We start from the raw sequence: 20,570 nt of genomic DNA on the forward strand, positions 1-20,570 counted from the left end.
GATCCGACTGAAAGCCAAAACAATCGCCAATGAAAAGAAGATTGAAGATTTTAGAGGTGGACCATCGTGGTGTCTCAGATTTATGAGACGAAAAGGCCTGTCCATCAGGACACGGACGACTCTGTGTCAGCGACTCCCTCCCGACTACGAGGAAAAAGTTACAAACTTCCGCAAAATTCACTCAAACAAGGATAGCCGAGAATTCCAACGGACCAGACGACATCATAAATATGGACGAAGTACCTTTGACGTTTGACCTGCCTCTTACTAGGACCGTTAACAAAAAAGGTGAATCATCCGTCAAGCTGAAAACAACTGGCCATGAGAGAACGCATTTCACTTGTGTTCTGAGCTGCACAGCATCCGGACAAGAGCTTCCACCAATGGTGATTTTTAAGCGGATGATTATGCCAAAAGAAAAACTCCCGAAAGAAATCGTCGTGAAAGTCAACAAGAAAGGGTGGATGATAGAAAGCCTAATGAAGGAATGGCTGACAGAGTGCTACGGCAAGCGACTGGGGGGATTTTTTCACAGAAAAAAAGCATTGCTCGTTTTGGACAGCATGAGGGCCCATATAACAGATTCTGTGAAAGCAGCCATCAAGAGGACAAACTCAATTCCAGCTGTGATTCCTGGGGGCACAATGAAGTATTTGCAGCCACTCGACATCAGTGTGAATCGTGCATTTAAAGTGGCACTCCGAGTTGAGTGGGAGGCGTGGATGACGAGCGGCGAGAAATCATTTACCAAAACTGGCCGCATGCGAAGAGCAACTTTTGCTCAAGTCTTCCAGTGGATCCTAACAGCGTGGAGCAGTGTCAAAAAATCTACTATCACCAACGGGTTTCGAATGCTGCGTGATGAAGAGGACAGCACACGCTCAAGGGCGAATTTGCCTCGAGACGTAAGTGACATTGAGAGCGACAACGAAAGAGAGACTGAGGAAGTGTGTGACGAAGTACCGGTAATTCTAAGGCTGTTCAATTCCGACACTGAAGATGACTTTAGTGGTTTTAGTGCGCAGGAGGAAGATGAAGATAGCGATCAATGACTTTTCCTGGTAGGCAACTGTACTTTTTATTTTTTTAACCAGCCGTGTTACAGGCACTGTTCGGAAAAAAAGCATTTACGGTACGTATTTAATTACAAGTTAAAAAAAAAAAACTTTCTGTGTAACATCTTTCCGTGTAAATATCTCATGTTACAACGTGGACACCTGCGGCCTATAGACAAGTGCGGCCTATATATGTACAATTTATTTTTTTTTCTTTTTAAAGTTAGTGGGTGCGGCTTATATTCAGGTGCGCCCGATAGTCCGAAAATTATGGTACTTGAACAAAACCACAAGAAAAATTTGCTTTTTCAATCTTTTCTTAAACAGAAATATCAATAGATGTGATATTCTTCTATGGAAAAAGTAAGAACACACGGCCTCAGAAGCTAGTAATGCCCCCTTTAGGAGAAATAACTTCTTGTAGGCGTTTTGCATAATTGTCCACCAGGTTTGCTGGAATTTTCGACCACTCTTCCATGCAATATTATTATTAAATATGTACGCGTTTCAAATGCGACCCCCCCCCCTCCACCCCCACCCCAAAGGATTCAAATCCGGGCTTTGACTAGGCCATTCCATAACCCTTTATTTCTTCTTTTTGAGTCATTCCTTGGTGGATTTGCTAGTGTACTTAAGATCATTATCCTGTTGAAAGGTCCACATTCAACTTCTGGACAGATGGCCTCACATTATTTTAAAGCACTCTTTGACATGATGCAGCATTCACAGTTGATTCAATGAATGCAAGCTGTCCAGTCCCTGAGGCAGTGAAGCAACCCCAAACCATAACATTTCCACCACCGTGCTTCACAGTTGGTATGAGGTGCTTCTCCTGCAAGTCATTTGAAATCTGCGCCATTTGTAGATGATTTTCCTTACAGTGGAATGATGTATTTCAGATAATTTGGAGATCTTTTTAAATCCCTTGCAAGACTCACAGGCATCCACAAACTTTTTTTTGAACGCCTTACAGATCTCTTTAGATTATTTAAAAATGTGTAATTGTCGATATGTGGGACTTCTCATTGAGCAGACATTTATTCAACATTTTTGGAAGGAGTCTTCAGTCTCAGGTAAAGCTGTAACTAGGTTCTCCGCTATGGGAATATTTTCAGGACAGATGAAGATTTTGACTTGAAAGAAAAGCTTGTTATAATGTAATGAATTTGGAACAATCCCGTTTTATGGATGTTTTACAATATTAAACATAACTATAGACCGATAAATTACCTTTAATAAAAAAATAGCACCTGCAAATTGCTGTTATACAAGAGAAATAAAACACTTGGGGATATGCTGTTATTAGAAAATACCCAACTTCACAGCACCACATCAATGATTATTTTCCAATTACAGCACGCTCCCAAGTGTTTTCCAAATGAATAAATCCGCCCTTTTTCTGTACTGCTTATCCTACACAGGGTTGGAGGGAACCTGGAGCCTATCCCAGAGGAGACGGGGGACACTCTGGACGGGAGGTCAGCCTATCGCAGGGCACAGTCGCATACCCATTCACACAATACGGACAATTCGAAAATGACAATCAGCCTACAACACGTCTTTGGACTGGGGGAGGAAACCGGAGTTCCCGGACAAAACCCCCGAAGCATAGGGAGAATATACAAACTCCCAGGGCAGAGGAGAGTTTTGAACCCCCAACCAAGGTGTGAGGCAAATGTGCTAACCACTATCCAAGGTGCTTGGAAACAGGCTTAAACACCCCTTAAAGAAATATAGTTGATGATAAAAACGGATGACACTAAGCAATCATAGCGTGTGACTCATTTCCTTGTAGTCATGCTATTGCAATCATTAGGCGGCATTAGCATATACCCGTTTCCATCTATACTTGCCAAAGCCTCATTAATTCTGCTGAAACTAATTACCAATCCACTTTTGACAAAATATCCAAGACAGATGCTTGTTCAGTGAACAAACCAAGAGTGAAAGACTTACATTCATAAATCATTTCACGCAATGAAAGGTTGTGACCCCCCCACAGACTCTTTTACTATGCAGAAGAGGCCTTTATCACTTCTTTCCTCTGTGCTTTGCGTTTTCTCCAACATGCCAATAGGTCAAACCCACCGCAGACTTTACTGGCACTCCAGAAATATGCTCTGATGCTTTCCCTCCACCATTTATTCCTTCTGTACTTCAGGACAGAAGGAACCTCAACACATGGATGAGTCATATGAAGATGCATTAGAGCAGCCATTTTAGGTGAAGGAGCCACAACTCTGTCTCTTGCCTCTGTGTGCTATTTATAACTGGTTCCTGATGTTCATTTTCATACACTGATGATACAGGAGAACATATGTAGGTAGAATGGGCTGGATGCCACGAAGATAAAATTATATTGTTTACAATATGCTCAGGAAATCAGGAAATTATGATAGGGCAGATAAATTGTGATGTTTAGTAAGGTCTCGGTTTGCTAAAAAGGATTTGAAATCCACACTCCTGTTGGATTAGAGGTTATTTTAATCTTCATGCAGGGAGAACCACATTCTCACTGGAATCTTCAGATCTTCAGGAGATCCTTAAATGTCACTGAATCATAATATATTAATAGCACTAAATCATGAATAACACATTTCATGACAGTGATGTGTTCTAAAGTGGGTTATATAAGAGAGTCCAATCATATTTTAGGCTCTAAATTGAAGCTTGGCCATGCACATAGTACTTTTGTATAAGCACCATCAATTTTTCATACAGATGAAAGCAAGTAGAAAGCCAGTGGAACCCTTTTCTGGTAGCAATGAACCCTTAGGTATCCAATAAACCTTCACCTTTTAGTCAAAAAGAAGTGAAATTTTTAATAACACTGTCAGGAAAAAAAAATGGGTTCAAGGGTTCTTTAAGCATTCAATGAGTTCTACACTCTTAAGATACAGGAACCATATGAGTTCCTCAGTTGTCGCTCTGGGGAAACCCTTAATACACACTAAACATTTTTTTTGAAGCCCCAAGGGTTCCTCAGTTGTCCATTTATGGGAACCCTTGAAGGTTCTAGGTTGAAAACTGCAGCAGGGTTTCCCCTCCTTGCCACCCTCTTCTTTTACGTTTTTTTTTTTTTTTAATCATCTGGTACAAACATGCAGGTCATGGTGGCTTAGTGGTGAGCACATTTGCCTCGCACCTCCCGGGCTGGGGGCTCAATTCCCACCTACACCCTGCATGCACAGAGCTTGCATGCTCTTCTCAAGCTTCAGGGGTCCCTCCATCAGTACAAAGTCACGCTTTGTAAGCTGACTGCCATTTTAAATTGTGTGTGCGATTGTGCCCTGCAATGGGTTGGCACCCTATCCAGGTCTGTGCACTACACTTGTTTTTCAAGGGTTCTTTAAACGTTCATTGAATTCTAGGCTTTAAATCAGCATGCACAAAGAACTCATGCAGTCTTAAAGCCTTGCAAGTTCTTTTCTTCACCCTCTGGGGGACCCTTAACGGATCTGCGTAGAACCTTACAACACTGTTTCCTTATCAGGAACCTTTTTTTGGAAGCCTGGAACACTTAATTGTGCAATTTCTGTTTTTCACTTTAGTCCAGCTTCACTGCCCTCATTCATTCGTTCATGTATTCATTCATTCATTGGTTGAGTTTGGGATGAATATAAGTTTCTGCATTACAGAAAAAAAAGGGTATCTTTAAGGGGTTCCTTGAAGTTTATGCTTTAACTTGGGATGCATAAAAAGAAAACTCAAACACACTTAAATTTAGAGGCCTTAAGGCAGGGGTCCCCAAACTAGGGGTCACAACCCCATGTGGGCTTTTTGATCTCCTCTTTTGTTCCTTATTTTACAAATGAATGTTAGAAATATGAAAGGCAGTCACATTCAGAAAAGCAACGTTTAAATGAAGTGTACATTATTGTAGTCTTTTTCACAATCCGGACACGCTGTGCTATAGTTCAGCAATAAAAATGGACAAATTTCCCAGTCATCGAACGCTTTGTCTCAAATCACATACTTACGTACAATTCAAAACCGTTACTGAGTATTAACATTGACTGGTTTTCCTATTAAGGTTAATGTTTGAATTTGAAGAGTTTTTGATTTGATCCACAGTCTAAATTCATAATGCCAGTCTCAAGGTTTTAATAGAGACAGAGCTCGTCAGTGTGTTTAATGTCACTGAGCATTAATAAAGAAAAAATTGCTAAACATTTTACAGTTCGAGCTGATGGACAGGGAGGTTTTGGCTCTGATGTGCCATCTAGTAAATGCTTTTAAAACCTTTTTATTTAAAAAAAAACAAAAAAAAACAAAAAAAAAAAACAGATGTACACAAGCTACGCAGGCAAGTGTGTGAACAGTGCCGCTCATAGTAGCGTGGTTTCTGCTTGTGCATGGAAGACCGGAAAGTCAGTGCAAGGAATATTACTTTGGCTTTTATTTTATTTTTTTACACACATATATGTTCAAATGTTACAATAGTCCTATATTATAAATCAGGAATAAAACAAAATGTAGGGTGGTCAAGGCTTGGGGTTACAGAAAATGTATAATTTTTGCTTGTCTCTACGGGGGAACCCTTAAAGGTTTTATGTAGAACTCTGAAACCGAGTGTTTCCCCATCAGAAATGGATCGAATTAGAATTCTTTTTTATCCAGTGAACCCTTAAGAACCCTTAATTATCCAGCGAACCCTTAAAGAACTCTTTATTCTAAGAGTTTAATGCAAAACCTTCAAGTCATCTCAAAAAGTTCATACCAAAATCTTATAAAATAAATGAGGGGGGGGAAAAAAAAAAAAAAAAAAAAAAAAATATGAGGATGGAAAAGAGGCAAAGATGGCCTAAAACAAAACCAGAGGCAGCCCGGCGGCACAGAGTGGAGGGCGAGACGGCCGTTAAAATAAAGGCAGAAAAAGGAGGGAACAGCAACATTCGAACATGATTGTGTGCGTGTGTGCGGTTTCGCAGCCTCAGCAGTTAGGAGCGATGCCCTAACCACATCCTCCGTCTTCTCCCTCCCTCTCTCCTCCCCTGCTCCTCGTTCCTCTGCTTCTGCTCACAAGACCACGGGCCTGTCGTCATCTTCAGCGCCAACATCTGCTTCTCCTCAGCCCTGTACCCTGGCGAGGGAGGGACACGCTCCTCTCTCCTCCGCAGGCAAGGTTCAAGGGCTTCCTCTCCCTCTTCCGCAACAAAGCCCTCTCTGTCCTCTCCTCCTGTTCCATACTGGATCCGTTCACTGCTTTCTTTTCTCTCTACTCATTATTTTTATCTGCAATCTATCTATAGCCATGTATGCAAATACGCCAGCATGACAGGTATGCAAGGGAAAAGGATAATTCCCCCCTCTTGCCATTATAACATACATGCTACAAGTTTGTGAATATTGGCTTCATATTGTGTTACTCAAAGGTAGTAATGATTCCATGTAGGATTTTTTTTAAAAACAACAATAATGCTGTATAACACAGACAATGTTTTATAAATAATTCATTTAATAACTCAATCATGTTATAAGTATTCTTTATAATACCATGATGTACATTTATAACTAATAATGAGGAGTTTGTTGCTGTTCCATCCTCTGATAGAAACTGTTAGATCGGATATTAAGTTTTTGGGTTGAATAATTCATGCAATGCACTTGTAATAATTATTTAAAAAAAAAATTCTTTAAGGGTTCATTGGATAAGTAACTTCCAACAGAGGTTCTATTTGAAAACCTTTCTGTTAGGGAAACACTATGTCAGGGTTCTACAGTTAAACATTTAAGGGCTCCCCCATAGGGACAAACAAAGATTTTCCAACAGTGTCTATGATTTTTTTTTAAGCATCTGAATTGACACCATAGAACTCAAGCAGCATCAGCTTTACCCTATAGTACATAATTATAAAGCGAATATAATTAATGCATTGACATGTATGAACAATAATAAACATTCTAAACAGTTATATGTCGAATGTCATCACTGATTGCATGAGGTAACGTTAAGAATATGTTAAATCCTTCGTTAGTAAATTCCAGGAGTCATTTAATTCCATATTAATTTAAAAAAAAAAAAAAAAAAAAATACAATAATTCATTTGGAAAACTTTAACATTAACGACAATAAAAGCATACTAAAACAAGGGCACACTTTTCCAGGGACAGGAAGCTTTCTCAGAGGCTCCACATACAGGATGTCCTTTCCATATTGTGAAGCAATCAGTAATGACATTTTAAATATTTATAATGTTTTTATTAACTGTTAATATACTGTATATTACAGTTATTATATACTGTATATTACAGAATATATATATATATATATATATATATATATATATATATATATATATATATATATATATATATATATATATTCTTTCACAGGTAATTATTAGCTATAAAGTTTGTAGTATATCATATCATATGGTACGATAAGTTATGAAAGAATCGTTTATAGCACTTTATTAGCATTTTATAAGGCGTTATTTAAAAAAAGAAGAGTTTATTTTTTTTAAATGCCTATATTTATAATGGAACTTTGTATTGTATATCATAATCAACAGTTATTTTTTTATTTATTGATGCATATGAGCTTTATGGAGTAGCTATAAGTGTTGGTGCATTTGGATAAAAGCGTTAGGCAAAGGAGTAAATGTACTGTAAAGAAGTTTTTTCTGAGATTAAAAAAAACTCCACCATGAAGTTCTGTAAGAGACTTCAACTGAGCTAAATGGTTTAGGATTGATATGAATGCTGGCAGCCTGTGAGCGTCTGATTGCATGTAAATATCAGCATTCGAGCATGAAGCACATTTGCTTTCTTCTCGAGTATATGCTCGGAGCGTAGTTTTCCACAGAGATCTCCTATGGCATTAGGTACACCAGCACTTGGCTTTCATTCCTGCACTGAAATCATGTATAGGTCATGATTTGATCTGAAGGCTACTGCCATTTCCATTGCCTAAAATATGAAGGTTTAGTGCACATGTTCCAACCCTCTCAATGCTATCCAAGTCCTGAGTGAGTCCTGATGGCTCTGCAATGTTTCTCGGACTCTGAACGATACTTGGCTCATCTAACAACATGGACAACATAAACAGGGTTTAAAAAACAAACAAACAAACAAAAAACCTCAACAACAACTGGAATCAAAATCAGGACTAGGCATACCTATTAGAAACCCTATTTGGGGGTTTAAAGGCTATGAGAGAGTGAGAATGCCAGAAAACATAAAAGGAAAGAAAGAAAGAAAAGGATCATGAGGCTCTATTTCTCTGCCTCTGTCTGGCTCTTTAGCTATTCGATGGAGCTGTGGTAACGATATTAGCTGCATCTTTTCTCAATGGCACAGACAAAGAGAAGGAGGAGTAGAAATGTGGGAGGTTTTAGCTTTGCTGATTCATTATCAAGAGCAGGTCTAGGGCAATGTATGCTAGGAAATGATTTACCCCCCACCGTACTGTTTGTTGTCTGGAGTGAGTAAGTATACAGCTATCTGTAAGGAATCATTGCCGGTTCTGCATCGGTGGCATAAAAGAAGAGCGAAAGAAAGAATTTCCAGTCAGTGTGTTATGCCACTGGCTAGAGGGGTAAGAGGAAGAACCTCTCACATGCAATGGAATGGTGAATCGACGGCTCCTTTCATCTGCATAAAAATGGATCAAAGCTCAGGATTTAGGGTAAAAAGCATGTATAATTAAGACGCTGTGTGGGTGAAACCTTTACAATATCCTCAACAAGTTTATCAACTTCCTCTGAGGACATTATGTATGAAATAAAACGCCACAGTTTGCTGTTATAGGAAAATCAATGCTGCAAACTGGAGGAATTGTTGGTTATTTCCCAATAACGGCAGCATCCGTGGCGTTTCATTCTTCTTATACTACAACAATTGGCTGATGGTAACAATTTTCATTAATTAATGAATGATTCATCCAACGTTTCATCCATTTATCGTTATATTTTTAATGTTTTGGAACGTCTGCGAAGAGGGTTCATTTCTGTTATTACTTATGTTACAGCAACAATAAACAGACACCAGTCAGTCATTTTTTATCTCTCACATTAACTTAAGGCAGCTTGCAAGGCTCAAGCCCTCTGACTTAAAGACCTTGTTGTCTCTGGAAACGTGAAGTAACAGTTTCTACCTCTGACTGTTACAAAGCACTGACGCTGGAGACTCCTTCTATAAATTTTAAATAAGCATCACCTCTCAGAAAAACTCATTTCAACAAGTACACCAATGTAAATATATATTATATATATATATATATATATATATATATATATATATATATACTAATATAATATTATTATATATTACTATATATATTATATATATATATATTATATATTCTTATAATATTATTATATATACTAATATAATATATATTATATTAGTATTAGTAATATATAATTTAATATATACAAGTCCCTGTGTAAATTTTACAGTAGAAAGAATAATGTATTAGAATTACTGTAGCAGATTAAAGCTGTCAGAAATAATCAACACCTTTTGACCAATCAGAATCAAGAATCCAATCGCGCTGTGGTATAAATATCCTTAATGTGACATAAGAAGCTAAAAGATAGGAAATACGTTTTCGTATACTGCATGTTATTTGATAGTGTAGATGAACACAGAGAGATCGCTAATACATTTTTCAGGTTGAATATCTCCAGGTCCATCTACTGTACATCCTGGTCCTGGTTGTAAATTCTCCTACTCACTCCACAAATTTTAAGCCGAGAATTTGACGAACATTGCCAAATTTCGGCTGTGTATCTGGTGAGCTATTTTATACAGCTATATTTCGGAGCACTAACCAACTGGAAGATCCTATACAAGGCCAGCTAGATTTTCCCTCTCCTTTACTTCAGTACATGAGAGACTCCATAACACTACATATCCTTTAAAACCCCCAGCCTGTAGAAATAAAACAAGATAACAAAAGCATAAAACATCATTCTTAGTAGTTTTTGACAGTCTCTGGCACAATATTGCATTTATAGTCAACATTGCAGCCAAAAACACATCAGGTTTGCAGTTTCAGAAGAGAGAGGCTTTGCTGTGCCAAGTCTTACTACTATGCTGTTATTGTGGATAAATTGGAGAATTGATGACTAAGATCCACGTAATGTGCAAACGCGTTCCAAAGATGATCCATTCGCATTCTTAAAGTGATATAAACCTCGTAATTATAATGATCTATCTAAAAAAAAAAAAAAAAAAAAAAATTGTTAAATTAGACCTGCATTATTTCCATGCCACTGGAGACATTTTACACCAACATATTACTCGAAGTAGAAAAGAATACAAAGTTGAAAAGTTGCATTTGTTTTGATATTGTTTTATGGCTTAATCATACAATTGCATTGCAATGATTCCATATAATGCTCAAGTCTTTTACAGAAAAATATACAAAAATAAATATAGAGGTGCCAATAAATAGGACACAAGATTATTGAATATATTTGTATATTGTGTTAAATATATAATTATATTGTGATTATTCATAAGGCTGACTGACAGGCAAATCACAGGCTAATATCAATGCGCTTGTTTCTATGGTAACAGATAACTTGCATAGTGTAAGCCAAATAATAAATGGATTAAAAATGTGCTATCTAAGAGACGGGGGGGAAAAAATGTTTTAGAATTGTTGATTTGGTGAAATTTTGTGTAAGGGGAAGTTTATTTAACATTTATGGAAGGAGTCTCCAGTGTCAGTGCTTTTGTAATTAAGGACAGAGTGCTTTGAGCCTTTATTTCCTTAATAACATGACATTTTGTCTTATTAACTTTAAACGCATAACCAGATTCTTTAAAAAAAATTCAAAAAAAAAAAAATACAAGTACAATTTAGACAGAATCCAAATTAAAATCATGCAATTTTAAGATAAAAAAAAAAGAAAAGTCTTAGGCACACTATTTTTTTTTTTTTTGTACAAACTTTGTTATAGATTTATTTCTTTTATGACGTCTACATTCTCGAGTCAGTACAAAAACATTTTAGATTCCCATTAGATTAACATTGATTTTCCAACACAAAATTAAATGTTGCAGAAAAATGTTTATATGTCAGTAAAGAAAGCAGCATGTTATGTAAGAGACCACTTTTCAGACAACAACAACAACAACAACAACAACAACAAAAATGAAGGCTGCTGGGTTTCGCTGCAAAAATTTAGAAGCAAGTGTGACAAAGTCTCAGCTCATTTCCTTAAAAAACTGCACGGACAGTACCTGAGAGTACTAATTAACTAACAAACAAAGGGTCATCACACCAAAAACTGACTTCCTACAACCCCACATCCTGAAGTGTTTTATTCCTCTTATGTGACAGCAATTTACCAATAATTACAATCATTTATTAATGAAGGACACACTTTATAGCCATTTATAGTAATATTTAACCCTTTCGTGCATAATGTCCACACTTTAACAGTCAGTTTAAGGTGCTTTTTTACATTTTAGTAAAATATGTGTGTGTATATATATATATATATATATATATATATATATATATATATATATATACAGTACTGTATGAAGGTTTTAGGCACATGCAAAGAAATGCTGTAGAGCAAAGATGCCTTCGAAAATTTTATTTCTTTTATTTTCGAAGGCATCTTTGCTCTACAGCATTTCTTTGCATGTGCCTAAAACCTTCATACAGTACTGTATATATATATATATATATATATATATATATATATATATATATATATATATATATATATATATACACACACACATATTTTACTAAAATGTAAAAAAAGCACCTTAAACTGACTGTTAAAGTGTGGACATTATGCACGAAAGGGTTAACTATTACTATAAATGGCTATAAAGTGTGTCCTTCATTAATAAATGATTGTAATTACTGGTAAATTGCTGTCACATAAGAGGAATAAAACACTTCAGGATGTGGGGTTGTAGGAAAGTGGTAACGGTGTTCTGCTTCACGTTACACCACCGCGTCGATGATTATTCCCGATAACAGCATGGCCTTAGTGTTTTATTCCTTACTTACTGCTTGAAGCAGACAGTTAAACTTTATTATATGAGTGAATAGCTATTGATACCAGAAATTCTGGGAAGCACTGCAATTTGTCTTTCTTTTTTATTTAAATAGATCTAAACACTTTCATGTACAGTACATCAGGAGTTGATTAAAGTAATATTTAGGTGAATGACCTACATATACACCAGTTTCTCTGCTTCTACAGTTTAAAGACAGTCTGCTTTTCCTCTCTGCACTGGCTCTTTTCCCAGAGTCAAACTGCAGAAGGAAAAGAGCAGAGCGTTATTCATTATCCCTCCCCACATCCTCAGTGACGATGAGGTCCATCAGCTCAGACCCAACATCTTCACCAGAGGCGTTCTGCATCCACGCAAATCTTGACCTTCTGAGTCTCTGTAATCAGCCACCCTGATTCCTTTTAACTGCTTATTTCACCTTTAATGGGCGTGCAAGAGAGGAAATGGATCAAAGGTGACAGAGACATAATGAGGAGATGAGGGAGAGCGAGCGAAAGAATAGAGGCTTTCAAAAAGTCCACCAAACAGTACCGTTCGGGAAATGTTGCAGTCCACCGTCAAAGCTGTGGCGTGATCATTTTTTTTGTACCAGCTTCCAAGGTAAAGTATATGTGTAGGTGGTGAGGATTTAAAAAAATTGCAACCAGATGAATTCATTCATGGTATCTGGGAAAGGGTGAGTCAGTTCTGCTGTTCTTTCACAAAGGTTACAACAAAACTCCATTCATTCGAGCTTGTGTGTTGTGCGTAATGACTGCAGGAGTGGATGCCAAATTAAGAATTGGGGAAATCAAAGATTTCCAAAAGAGCAAAGTTCAAAGTAGTGTTAACATTTCTCTGACTTGGAAAGTTTTTTTTTTTTTTTTGTGTGTGTGTGTGTGTGTGAAGAAAGATGCTCAAATCAAAGCTTAAATTCTTAGTTCTCAGGACTGGTACAATAGAAGCTTTATGAACCATACTGTTCAGATTAAAGCAAACGTTTCAACCTTAAAATACTCAGGGATATGATTTTATTTATTTTCCATTACATTACATTATGTATAGATTTATACCACTACACTGTGGGATGCTTGAATCTGATTGGCCAAACGGTCGGTGTCGATTAATTCATTACTGCTTTCATTCTAATATGACAAACTTCTAACCAATGTTTAACCACTTGCATAGGAGCATGTGTGGCAGACTTTCCAAATAACTTTTTTTTAAAGCGTGTGTAATCGTTCTAACATTTTTGAAAGATTTCTTACTGTTTTGTTTTTTTTTTTTCTTCTCCAACAGTTTTTTTGTTATTTCACTCTGCATCACCTATGTCTTTACATCACTTAACCCCACTGTGTATATACTTCCAGTTTCTGTTCTCTTTCTGTTTCTGTTCGTATTTCTTGGTTCTGGTCCCTTGCATCTTGTGTATTTTGTGCTTTTCGCCAGTCTAGTTAACTCACAGGTGCTTTCCTTTGTATTCTTACGTCTGTGTTACACTTACGTTTTTTTTTTTTTCCTTAAAACCTTTATGCACTTGTCTCCAAATTACTCATACGTCCTTGTTTTGAGCGATCGCAATAACATTCAGAAGTAAAGCTTTCATTTTTCATGAGAATGTCTTCAGGACGGAGGATTTTGTGCTTAATAGTTTATCAGTAACATGAGAAGATCATTTTTTTTTCTGTCTTATTCAAAAGAAGCAAACAAAACAAGAGAGGCTGGTAAGGAAGCGACCGTTTATAGCTTCGCAAAACAAGTTTATTTAATCCGTGAAACAAGTCGGTTCCTGTCATCACTTACGTAACGTAAATGTGTAACGTAATGTGTAACTGTAAACTGACAAAACAGTATGACTTCTCGTTCATTAATAAATAAATAAACAAGCCAGTGCACTTGCTACCAAACTGCTCTGGTATAAAAGGAATAAAACTCTTTGGGATGTGCTGTTATTGAAAAAAAAAAAAACATTTGGGGGTGGTAACAGAAATTCTTTCTCTTATTATTATAATTCATTTTTTCTGCACCACCATGCCAGATCATGTTTTACTCCTCACTTAAAACCCTGTATAACACCATATCATTAAGTGTATGAGCCTCTGTATGATGACTAATAGATTTTGGCTGCCAATCAGGGGATTATAAACAAAACCACCAGCACATCACCAATAACGCATGCAATTGTATCATGTGTGTCATGTGACCACGGGAATGGTGTCCCTCTTATCACCATTTAAACCTTGTTTTTTCATATTTTAAACAAACACTTTCAGATCCTTCACTGAACAGTCATTAATAACTAAACCTCTCCTATAGTCAACAGAACTGCCTCAGTGAACTGAGAGGCTCAATGAGACTCAAAAACTCAGGACTATTTCAAAATAGTAATATTTCTACACTAAAGACAGTGCTACCTGAATACGATGGACATCCACTCTGACCCTGACCGGGATAAAGTGCTTAATGAAGATGAATGAATGAATGAAATACGTGAACATTTTCAAATGACTGCGTGAAGGCGTTTGTGTGCATGGTGTACTATCCAGGGTGCTTTCTGTCCTCGTGTCTAGTTTACCTCGGATAGACTGTGTAACCGATACCGCCTTAATGATAAAGTACTTCCTGAAAATGAATGAATTAAAAATAAACCAGTTTGTTGGACTTTTCTTTATCCTCAAACAAGTCGAAATCGACACCAACAGCTTTGATAAGGATGCCTCTGCCACAAAAAGCGTCTAGTCCTTCTCGTTACTTATTTGTGTGCCAGAACTACACTAAAAAATAATAATAATAATAATAAAATAGAGTATACATGAAATGTGAAGGAAGCTGAACTATTTCAGACATTTCACCTTGCTGTGACCTTGACCCTGTTTGGATTAAAACCAAAACTCAACCGCCTAATCTTGATGAACACATCTGGATGGGATAGAATGATGGAGTGAGGGTAAAAATCAGGGCCTTGAGATCCTGACCATGATGGTGTAAGTAACATCTCTAATGTAGTGAAGCGTAAGATGAAAACTATTTCAGAAATTTGACCTTGCTATGACTTTGACTTTGACTAAAAAACTAATAATTATGCCATAAGCCACATTTTAAAAATGTAAAATTAATAAATAAATAAATAAAATAAATTTAAAAACACATACAGTACTGTGCAAAAGTTTTAGGCACATGCAAAGAAATGCTGTAGAGCAAAAATACCTTCAAAGTAATGAAATTAAATGTTTCTACATTTAAAAAAAAAAAAATAATAAAAATAAACGTAAAGAGCAGTAAATGAAACAAAGGCAATATTTGGTGTTATAAAAAAAAAAAAATTAAATAGTAGTCTCCGGTAAATTACTGCAGTTTTCTAAGAAATTTAACTGGTAAGTTTTATTGAGCATCGTGCACAACCAGACACGGTTCTTCTGGAGACTTTGACTATCACACTTGCTTCTTATTTTTGCAGCGAAATCCATCAGCCTTCATTGTGTTTTTTGTCTGAAAAGTGTTCTCTTACATAATATCCTGCTTTCTTTCTCTAACATTTAATTGTGTGCTAGAAAACTAATGTTTGGGAATCTAACATGTTTTTGTACTGACTCGATAAGGTAGATGTCATCAAATAAATAAATCTATAACAAAGTCTGTACTAAAAAAAATAAATGAAATAAAATAGGGTGCCTAAAACTTTTGCACAGTACTCTATGTAAAAAGGAAATCACTTGGAAAAAAAACCAAAAACAAAACAAAAAAAAAAAACGGAAGTCTGGTTTAAGAATATCTTCTAACTCATTTGTTCCATACACAGACCCATGTGTCCCAAAAAGACAGAGAGTGATGCTCTAGATCCTGAATGAACGATGAGAATATGAGCCACAGTGACAAGTTCTACGTCTTTCCTTTCCTGGGTGGGGGAAAAAAAATAAATCACCTGTCAGTACACATGCTATCCCGACCCTTCAGGGGACCGCACTAACAGTGTGATGGGGTTATCCTCCACCCAGGGTCCCGTCCTCTCACGTCTTTTCCCTCTATCTGATTACATTTCCCACTGGATCAGAACTTTTCACCCTCTAACTGATCCCTGGTGCTGAAACGAGAACTCCATAATTGGCACTCATTCTGAGTGGACATGCTGTGCGTGTGCTGTATTTGGTTTAACGATGACGGCACTTTCTCTAAAACACATTGAACACACTTGACAGCTCTAGTGTTGAGCAGCATGTCTAAACATGTTGGGAATTAAGGAAATGAAGATGAATGTGGTCGACGTAATCCTTAATGAAACCTTATGAATTTATAACTTTATAGTAGATGACCAAATACTCCAGAGTGGAAAATTGAACACAAGTGGATAAATGATAAACTCGACAACTCGTCCATCAGGCAAGTGAAAGCTCCAGTGTAATGCTCAGTCTCATGGGTTGGTTGCCTGGAAACCTAAATGACTAGGCTAAAAAGCTAGCACACCTAACGTCATGTAATGACATTTAAGGAACGAGATAAGTGAATAAAATACAGACATAGGGAAATGAAGGCATATATGAATACTCCTCAATAAGTTTCGACACATCAGTGGTGAATGTTTTGTTTAAGAGCTGTGGTCTCTCCTCAGTCTGGCTAGCATTTCATTTTCCCTGTACATGTTTAATTCTAAGGTGACTGTGCGGACTACCAGGAGAGTTTTATGATGGTTTTCACGAGTGTTTCCATATATTCAACTGAATCTGTAAAGCACTTTTAACAGTGGGCATTTTTCACAAAGCAGCTCTACAGAAATATATAAATTCCATTCATCCATCTTCTCTAACACTTTATCCTTTTCAGGGTCACGGGGAAACCTGGAGCCTATCCCAGGGATCATCGGGCACAAGGCGGGGTACACCCTGGACAGGGTGCCAATCCATCGCAGGGCACAATCACATACACACTCACACACCCATTCATACACTACAGACACTTTAGACATGCCAATCAGCCTACCATACATGTCTTTGGACTGGGAGAGGAAACCGGAGTACCCAGAGGAAACCCCCGCAGCACGGGGAGAACATGCAAACTCCGCACGCACAGGGCCACGTTAGGAATCAAACCCCCGACCCTGGAGGTGTGAGGCGAACGTGCTAACCACTAAGCCACCGTGCGCCCAAATATATAAATTCATGAAATAAAATTAAAATTTTATTTTGCCCCTAATGAGAGAGCCAAAAGCAACAAATGAGATGACACAGAGAAGAAACCTTGAGAAGAACCAGACTCAAAAGGGTGACACCGGGTGCAGTTATGAATAATTCCCTTCTATAACTGTACTACATGGTCAAATAGTGCAGTCGTATATCCAGGAAATTCATTACAGTTTTCACATGACGTCTATTCTGTTGAAGTTATCAACGGTTCACTGATGGAGACTTGAGTGCAAAATTGTTCACAGCAATTGCAGTCCTAAGCCACCGTAGCAAAACTGTTCATATCGATTGTAATCCAAAGCCATCTTCATGGTGGTTAAGTGGTACCATCCACAGTAATCTCATTCATCTATAGGCTGTCCATGTGGGCCCATCCTCAGCCGTAGCGAATATTTCCCAGGTGATGGAAGAGATCATCTGGCATGTGTAGGTTAATTAATCCAGCTGGTAAAACTCATTCTATCAGCAGTCCGGACGATTCCTAGGCAGATGTCTGTAATGCAGAACGTGGTGGGATTTCAAACAAGTAGTGCATGATATATTTACAGCAATGAGCAAATTTGGGCTCAGTACCTCAGCAGTACGAACGTATAAATAAAAAAATAAAGAGACAAATTATAAACGACATAGTACTTGCCATGAATTTACTACATCTGTAGTAAAGAGGAATCACATATGTAGTAAAATACACGATTTCACAGACCTGGCTTGTGCTGTGAGTGAAATATAGTTCGGGTTTGTTTTTTTTTTTAAGTTGTTTTTTTTTGTTTTTTTACTCCTCAAAGTAGAGGCACTCATTCAGGTTCAACGACAGCGCTCTCGGAGACGATTAGTAGCATTACCCTTGGGATCGATTTGAAAGAAAGTAATTAAAAAGATTGAGAGGGTAAAGAAAATGAGCTAGCGCTAGCTCTCGATTTTATGCAACTGTAAAAATATCATGGCACACAAACATTACCATGACTCGAGCCGTAGCATTTCAGCCTTAGGAGCTCAAGTTAATGGGCAGGCTTCACAGCGCCCGGAAACCCAGCTAACAAGGTGCTTCTGCCAAGGCTCTTTTGTTTAAATAAAGGGGTTTATTTTGGGAAATGCCTCACAATGCGCTCTTTTGCACGCTCACTAAAGAGGCAGCATTCCACAATCAATGGCACAAAGACACCTTTAAAGTGCATGCAGAGGATTTAACAGGCAACATAAGAAGGTTCTCCTGATATACGTTTGCTGGCTTGGTTATTATTTCTCTATCATATCTATAGCAGTTATTGAATTCTCAAACATGACTGTTTGAAAGTAGTGATACTTATTTGTTTATTAACGACAGCAGCTCTGGATTGTCAATTGAAATCATTGAAATCAGGTTTATATTAATGTGCTCGTTCTAATGCGCTTCTATAGTAACCGATAATTCACACACCACACAATACACGCCTAGTGACAAAAAAGTGATTTTTCAAAATGTCAAAGAAAAACCTAGAATTATTGATATGGTCAAGCGTTCTGTAAGGAGATTTGATCTATTTAACATTCATGGAAGGAGTCTCCAGTGTCAGTACATTGTAACGGTCAGATTTCCACCATGGGAAAGTCTTCACTTTTTAGTTTGTTATTAACATGACGAGCTACAGTATATATACCGCTACGATGTATGAGATATCAGGAACGACCTTGCCTTGTATTACTATAAAGAGTTAAAAATTATGATACATTATTCGTTAATAAATTACAAATTTATCGGCAAGAATCCGTTGGAAAATTTCTGTCATATAATAGGAATAAAACACTTTGGGACATGGCGTCAGAGGAAAATAATCATCTTCAGGGTGTAACAGTAACTCTGCTTCACGTCAGGCTGCATCACATTACTGAGTCCCTGATTATTTTTTTCTACAACAGCACGGCCCGAAGTGTTTTATTCCTGACCTGATATAATGACCAATTCTGCTTTTGAAAATGAATGAGTAGGTAGGTAAACCAGTCCAAGTGTTTATATAATCTGATAGTTTTCTGTCTCACATTCCTGGATGAAAATGTTTTGATCTTTGCTCTGACGCTCATTACATAATGTTCCTAATTGTACTGTTGTTTCTTTTGCCTCTTCTTGGACATACAATGAAGGTGTTCTTTCGGGCTGTATGTTTCCCCTAAGAAAGAATGGACAACATTCAGACTGTGGTCCTCATGATAGAAATTGACAGCGTGGCAAAGCAATCGCTTTGCATACGCTTACAAGTAAATAGAGAAATCATCTTAAAGTTCTTTCTATGTAAGCGAGCAACAAAGACACTCTTTACAACTGCAACAAGCGTGAACATCTTTTGGATTTACGGATTGATCGAGTGTTTGGTCCAGTGCAAATAGCCGGAGAAGATTAGAGGCTCGGGGTGTGTACTGGAGTGTGATGTATATGTTGTCGAGTTGATGGGTCAGAGCCTCTGGGATGGAAAGAGGTGCTTGTTGTGGTTTTTGCCTGGTGCTTCGTGAGCCATTCTTCATAATCACTCTCGATTCAGTTTGGTTAGCGTCAACATAGTGCGCACGGACAGAATAACAAACAGCAGAATCAGAGACATCAAAGAACTCAACTGATTGTCCAGGATAGCACTCCGGGGACTTGATGACACGCAGCAGTTCTCTGAGCATTCGGAATTTGTTGGACCACTCTTTACTCAAGAAGCAGAAAGCCTTCTATTTTGAAGACTGTGGAAAAGGCACAGGAACGGAATGAAAACTACAGAGGAAGTAAATGCTTCCATGGGAATTTACTTGAACCAAAAAGGCCAGTGGGTAGGGTATGGACTGAAGCAACAAGCCACGAAAAACTCAAGCATAGAGTGTTTTCTGTGTATTCACTGAAGACATTAAGCACAGACCATTAGCATGATTTGACCCATAGCACCTATGCAAGCAGGCTTTGTTTGTGTGTTTAGGAGGCAAAAAAACATCCACTAATTTGCTAATCTGCTTTTGATGCAACCTCTCCACAGTCCATGATGGTTTCATGATGAAGCTCTGTGAGACAAAAGGACTGCAGAAGTGCTCCGCAGATACAGCTTGTGTTCTTCAGATCTAAAGACCAGCCTACTTCCAAGCACCTCCACTCCTTTCTCTTCTGTTTCCTACAAAAATCTACTAACACCAACTTCCGTCATCGACCGATTATCATACGATATAAACTTTGCGCCAGTGGTTGAGATTTGTCTCCAGCCTTACCAAATGTTGCTTTTATGGTCAGGATTCGTGTAAGGACAGCTGTCAGATACATACATCGTAGGAAAACGATACCGTCTATCTGTAGACCAATAAAAGCTTGCTTTGCATGTGAGGGAATAGAAACGAAAAGGGTAAGCTCACATAACTGTCT

The 20,570-nt window shown here is 37.6% G+C and overlaps 1 protein-coding gene across 3 annotated transcripts in view; it reads right to left on the reverse strand.

Annotated features, from left to right (window-relative positions):
• Nucleotides 1–20,570, reverse strand: part of sugct (succinyl-CoA:glutarate-CoA transferase) — a 121,326-nt gene that overhangs the window by 5,555 nt on the left and 95,201 nt on the right. Inside the window, exon 14 of one of the 3 annotated variants that reach the window (XM_017480498.3) lies at nucleotides 17,189–17,699. The exons of the other annotated variants lie outside the window; for them this stretch is intronic. Coding sequence (XP_017335987.1) covers nucleotides 17,638–17,699 — 62 coding nt within the window. The 3' untranslated portion in view covers nucleotides 17,189–17,637. Of the gene's footprint in view, nucleotides 1–17,188; nucleotides 17,700–20,570 lie in introns of those variants that run through there. 3 annotated transcript variants of the gene reach the window in all.

The sequence above is a fragment of the Ictalurus punctatus genome, chromosome 1, assembly GCF_001660625.3.
Source record: "Ictalurus punctatus breed USDA103 chromosome 1, Coco_2.0, whole genome shotgun sequence".
NCBI lineage: Eukaryota > Metazoa > Chordata > Actinopteri > Siluriformes > Ictaluridae > Ictalurus > Ictalurus punctatus.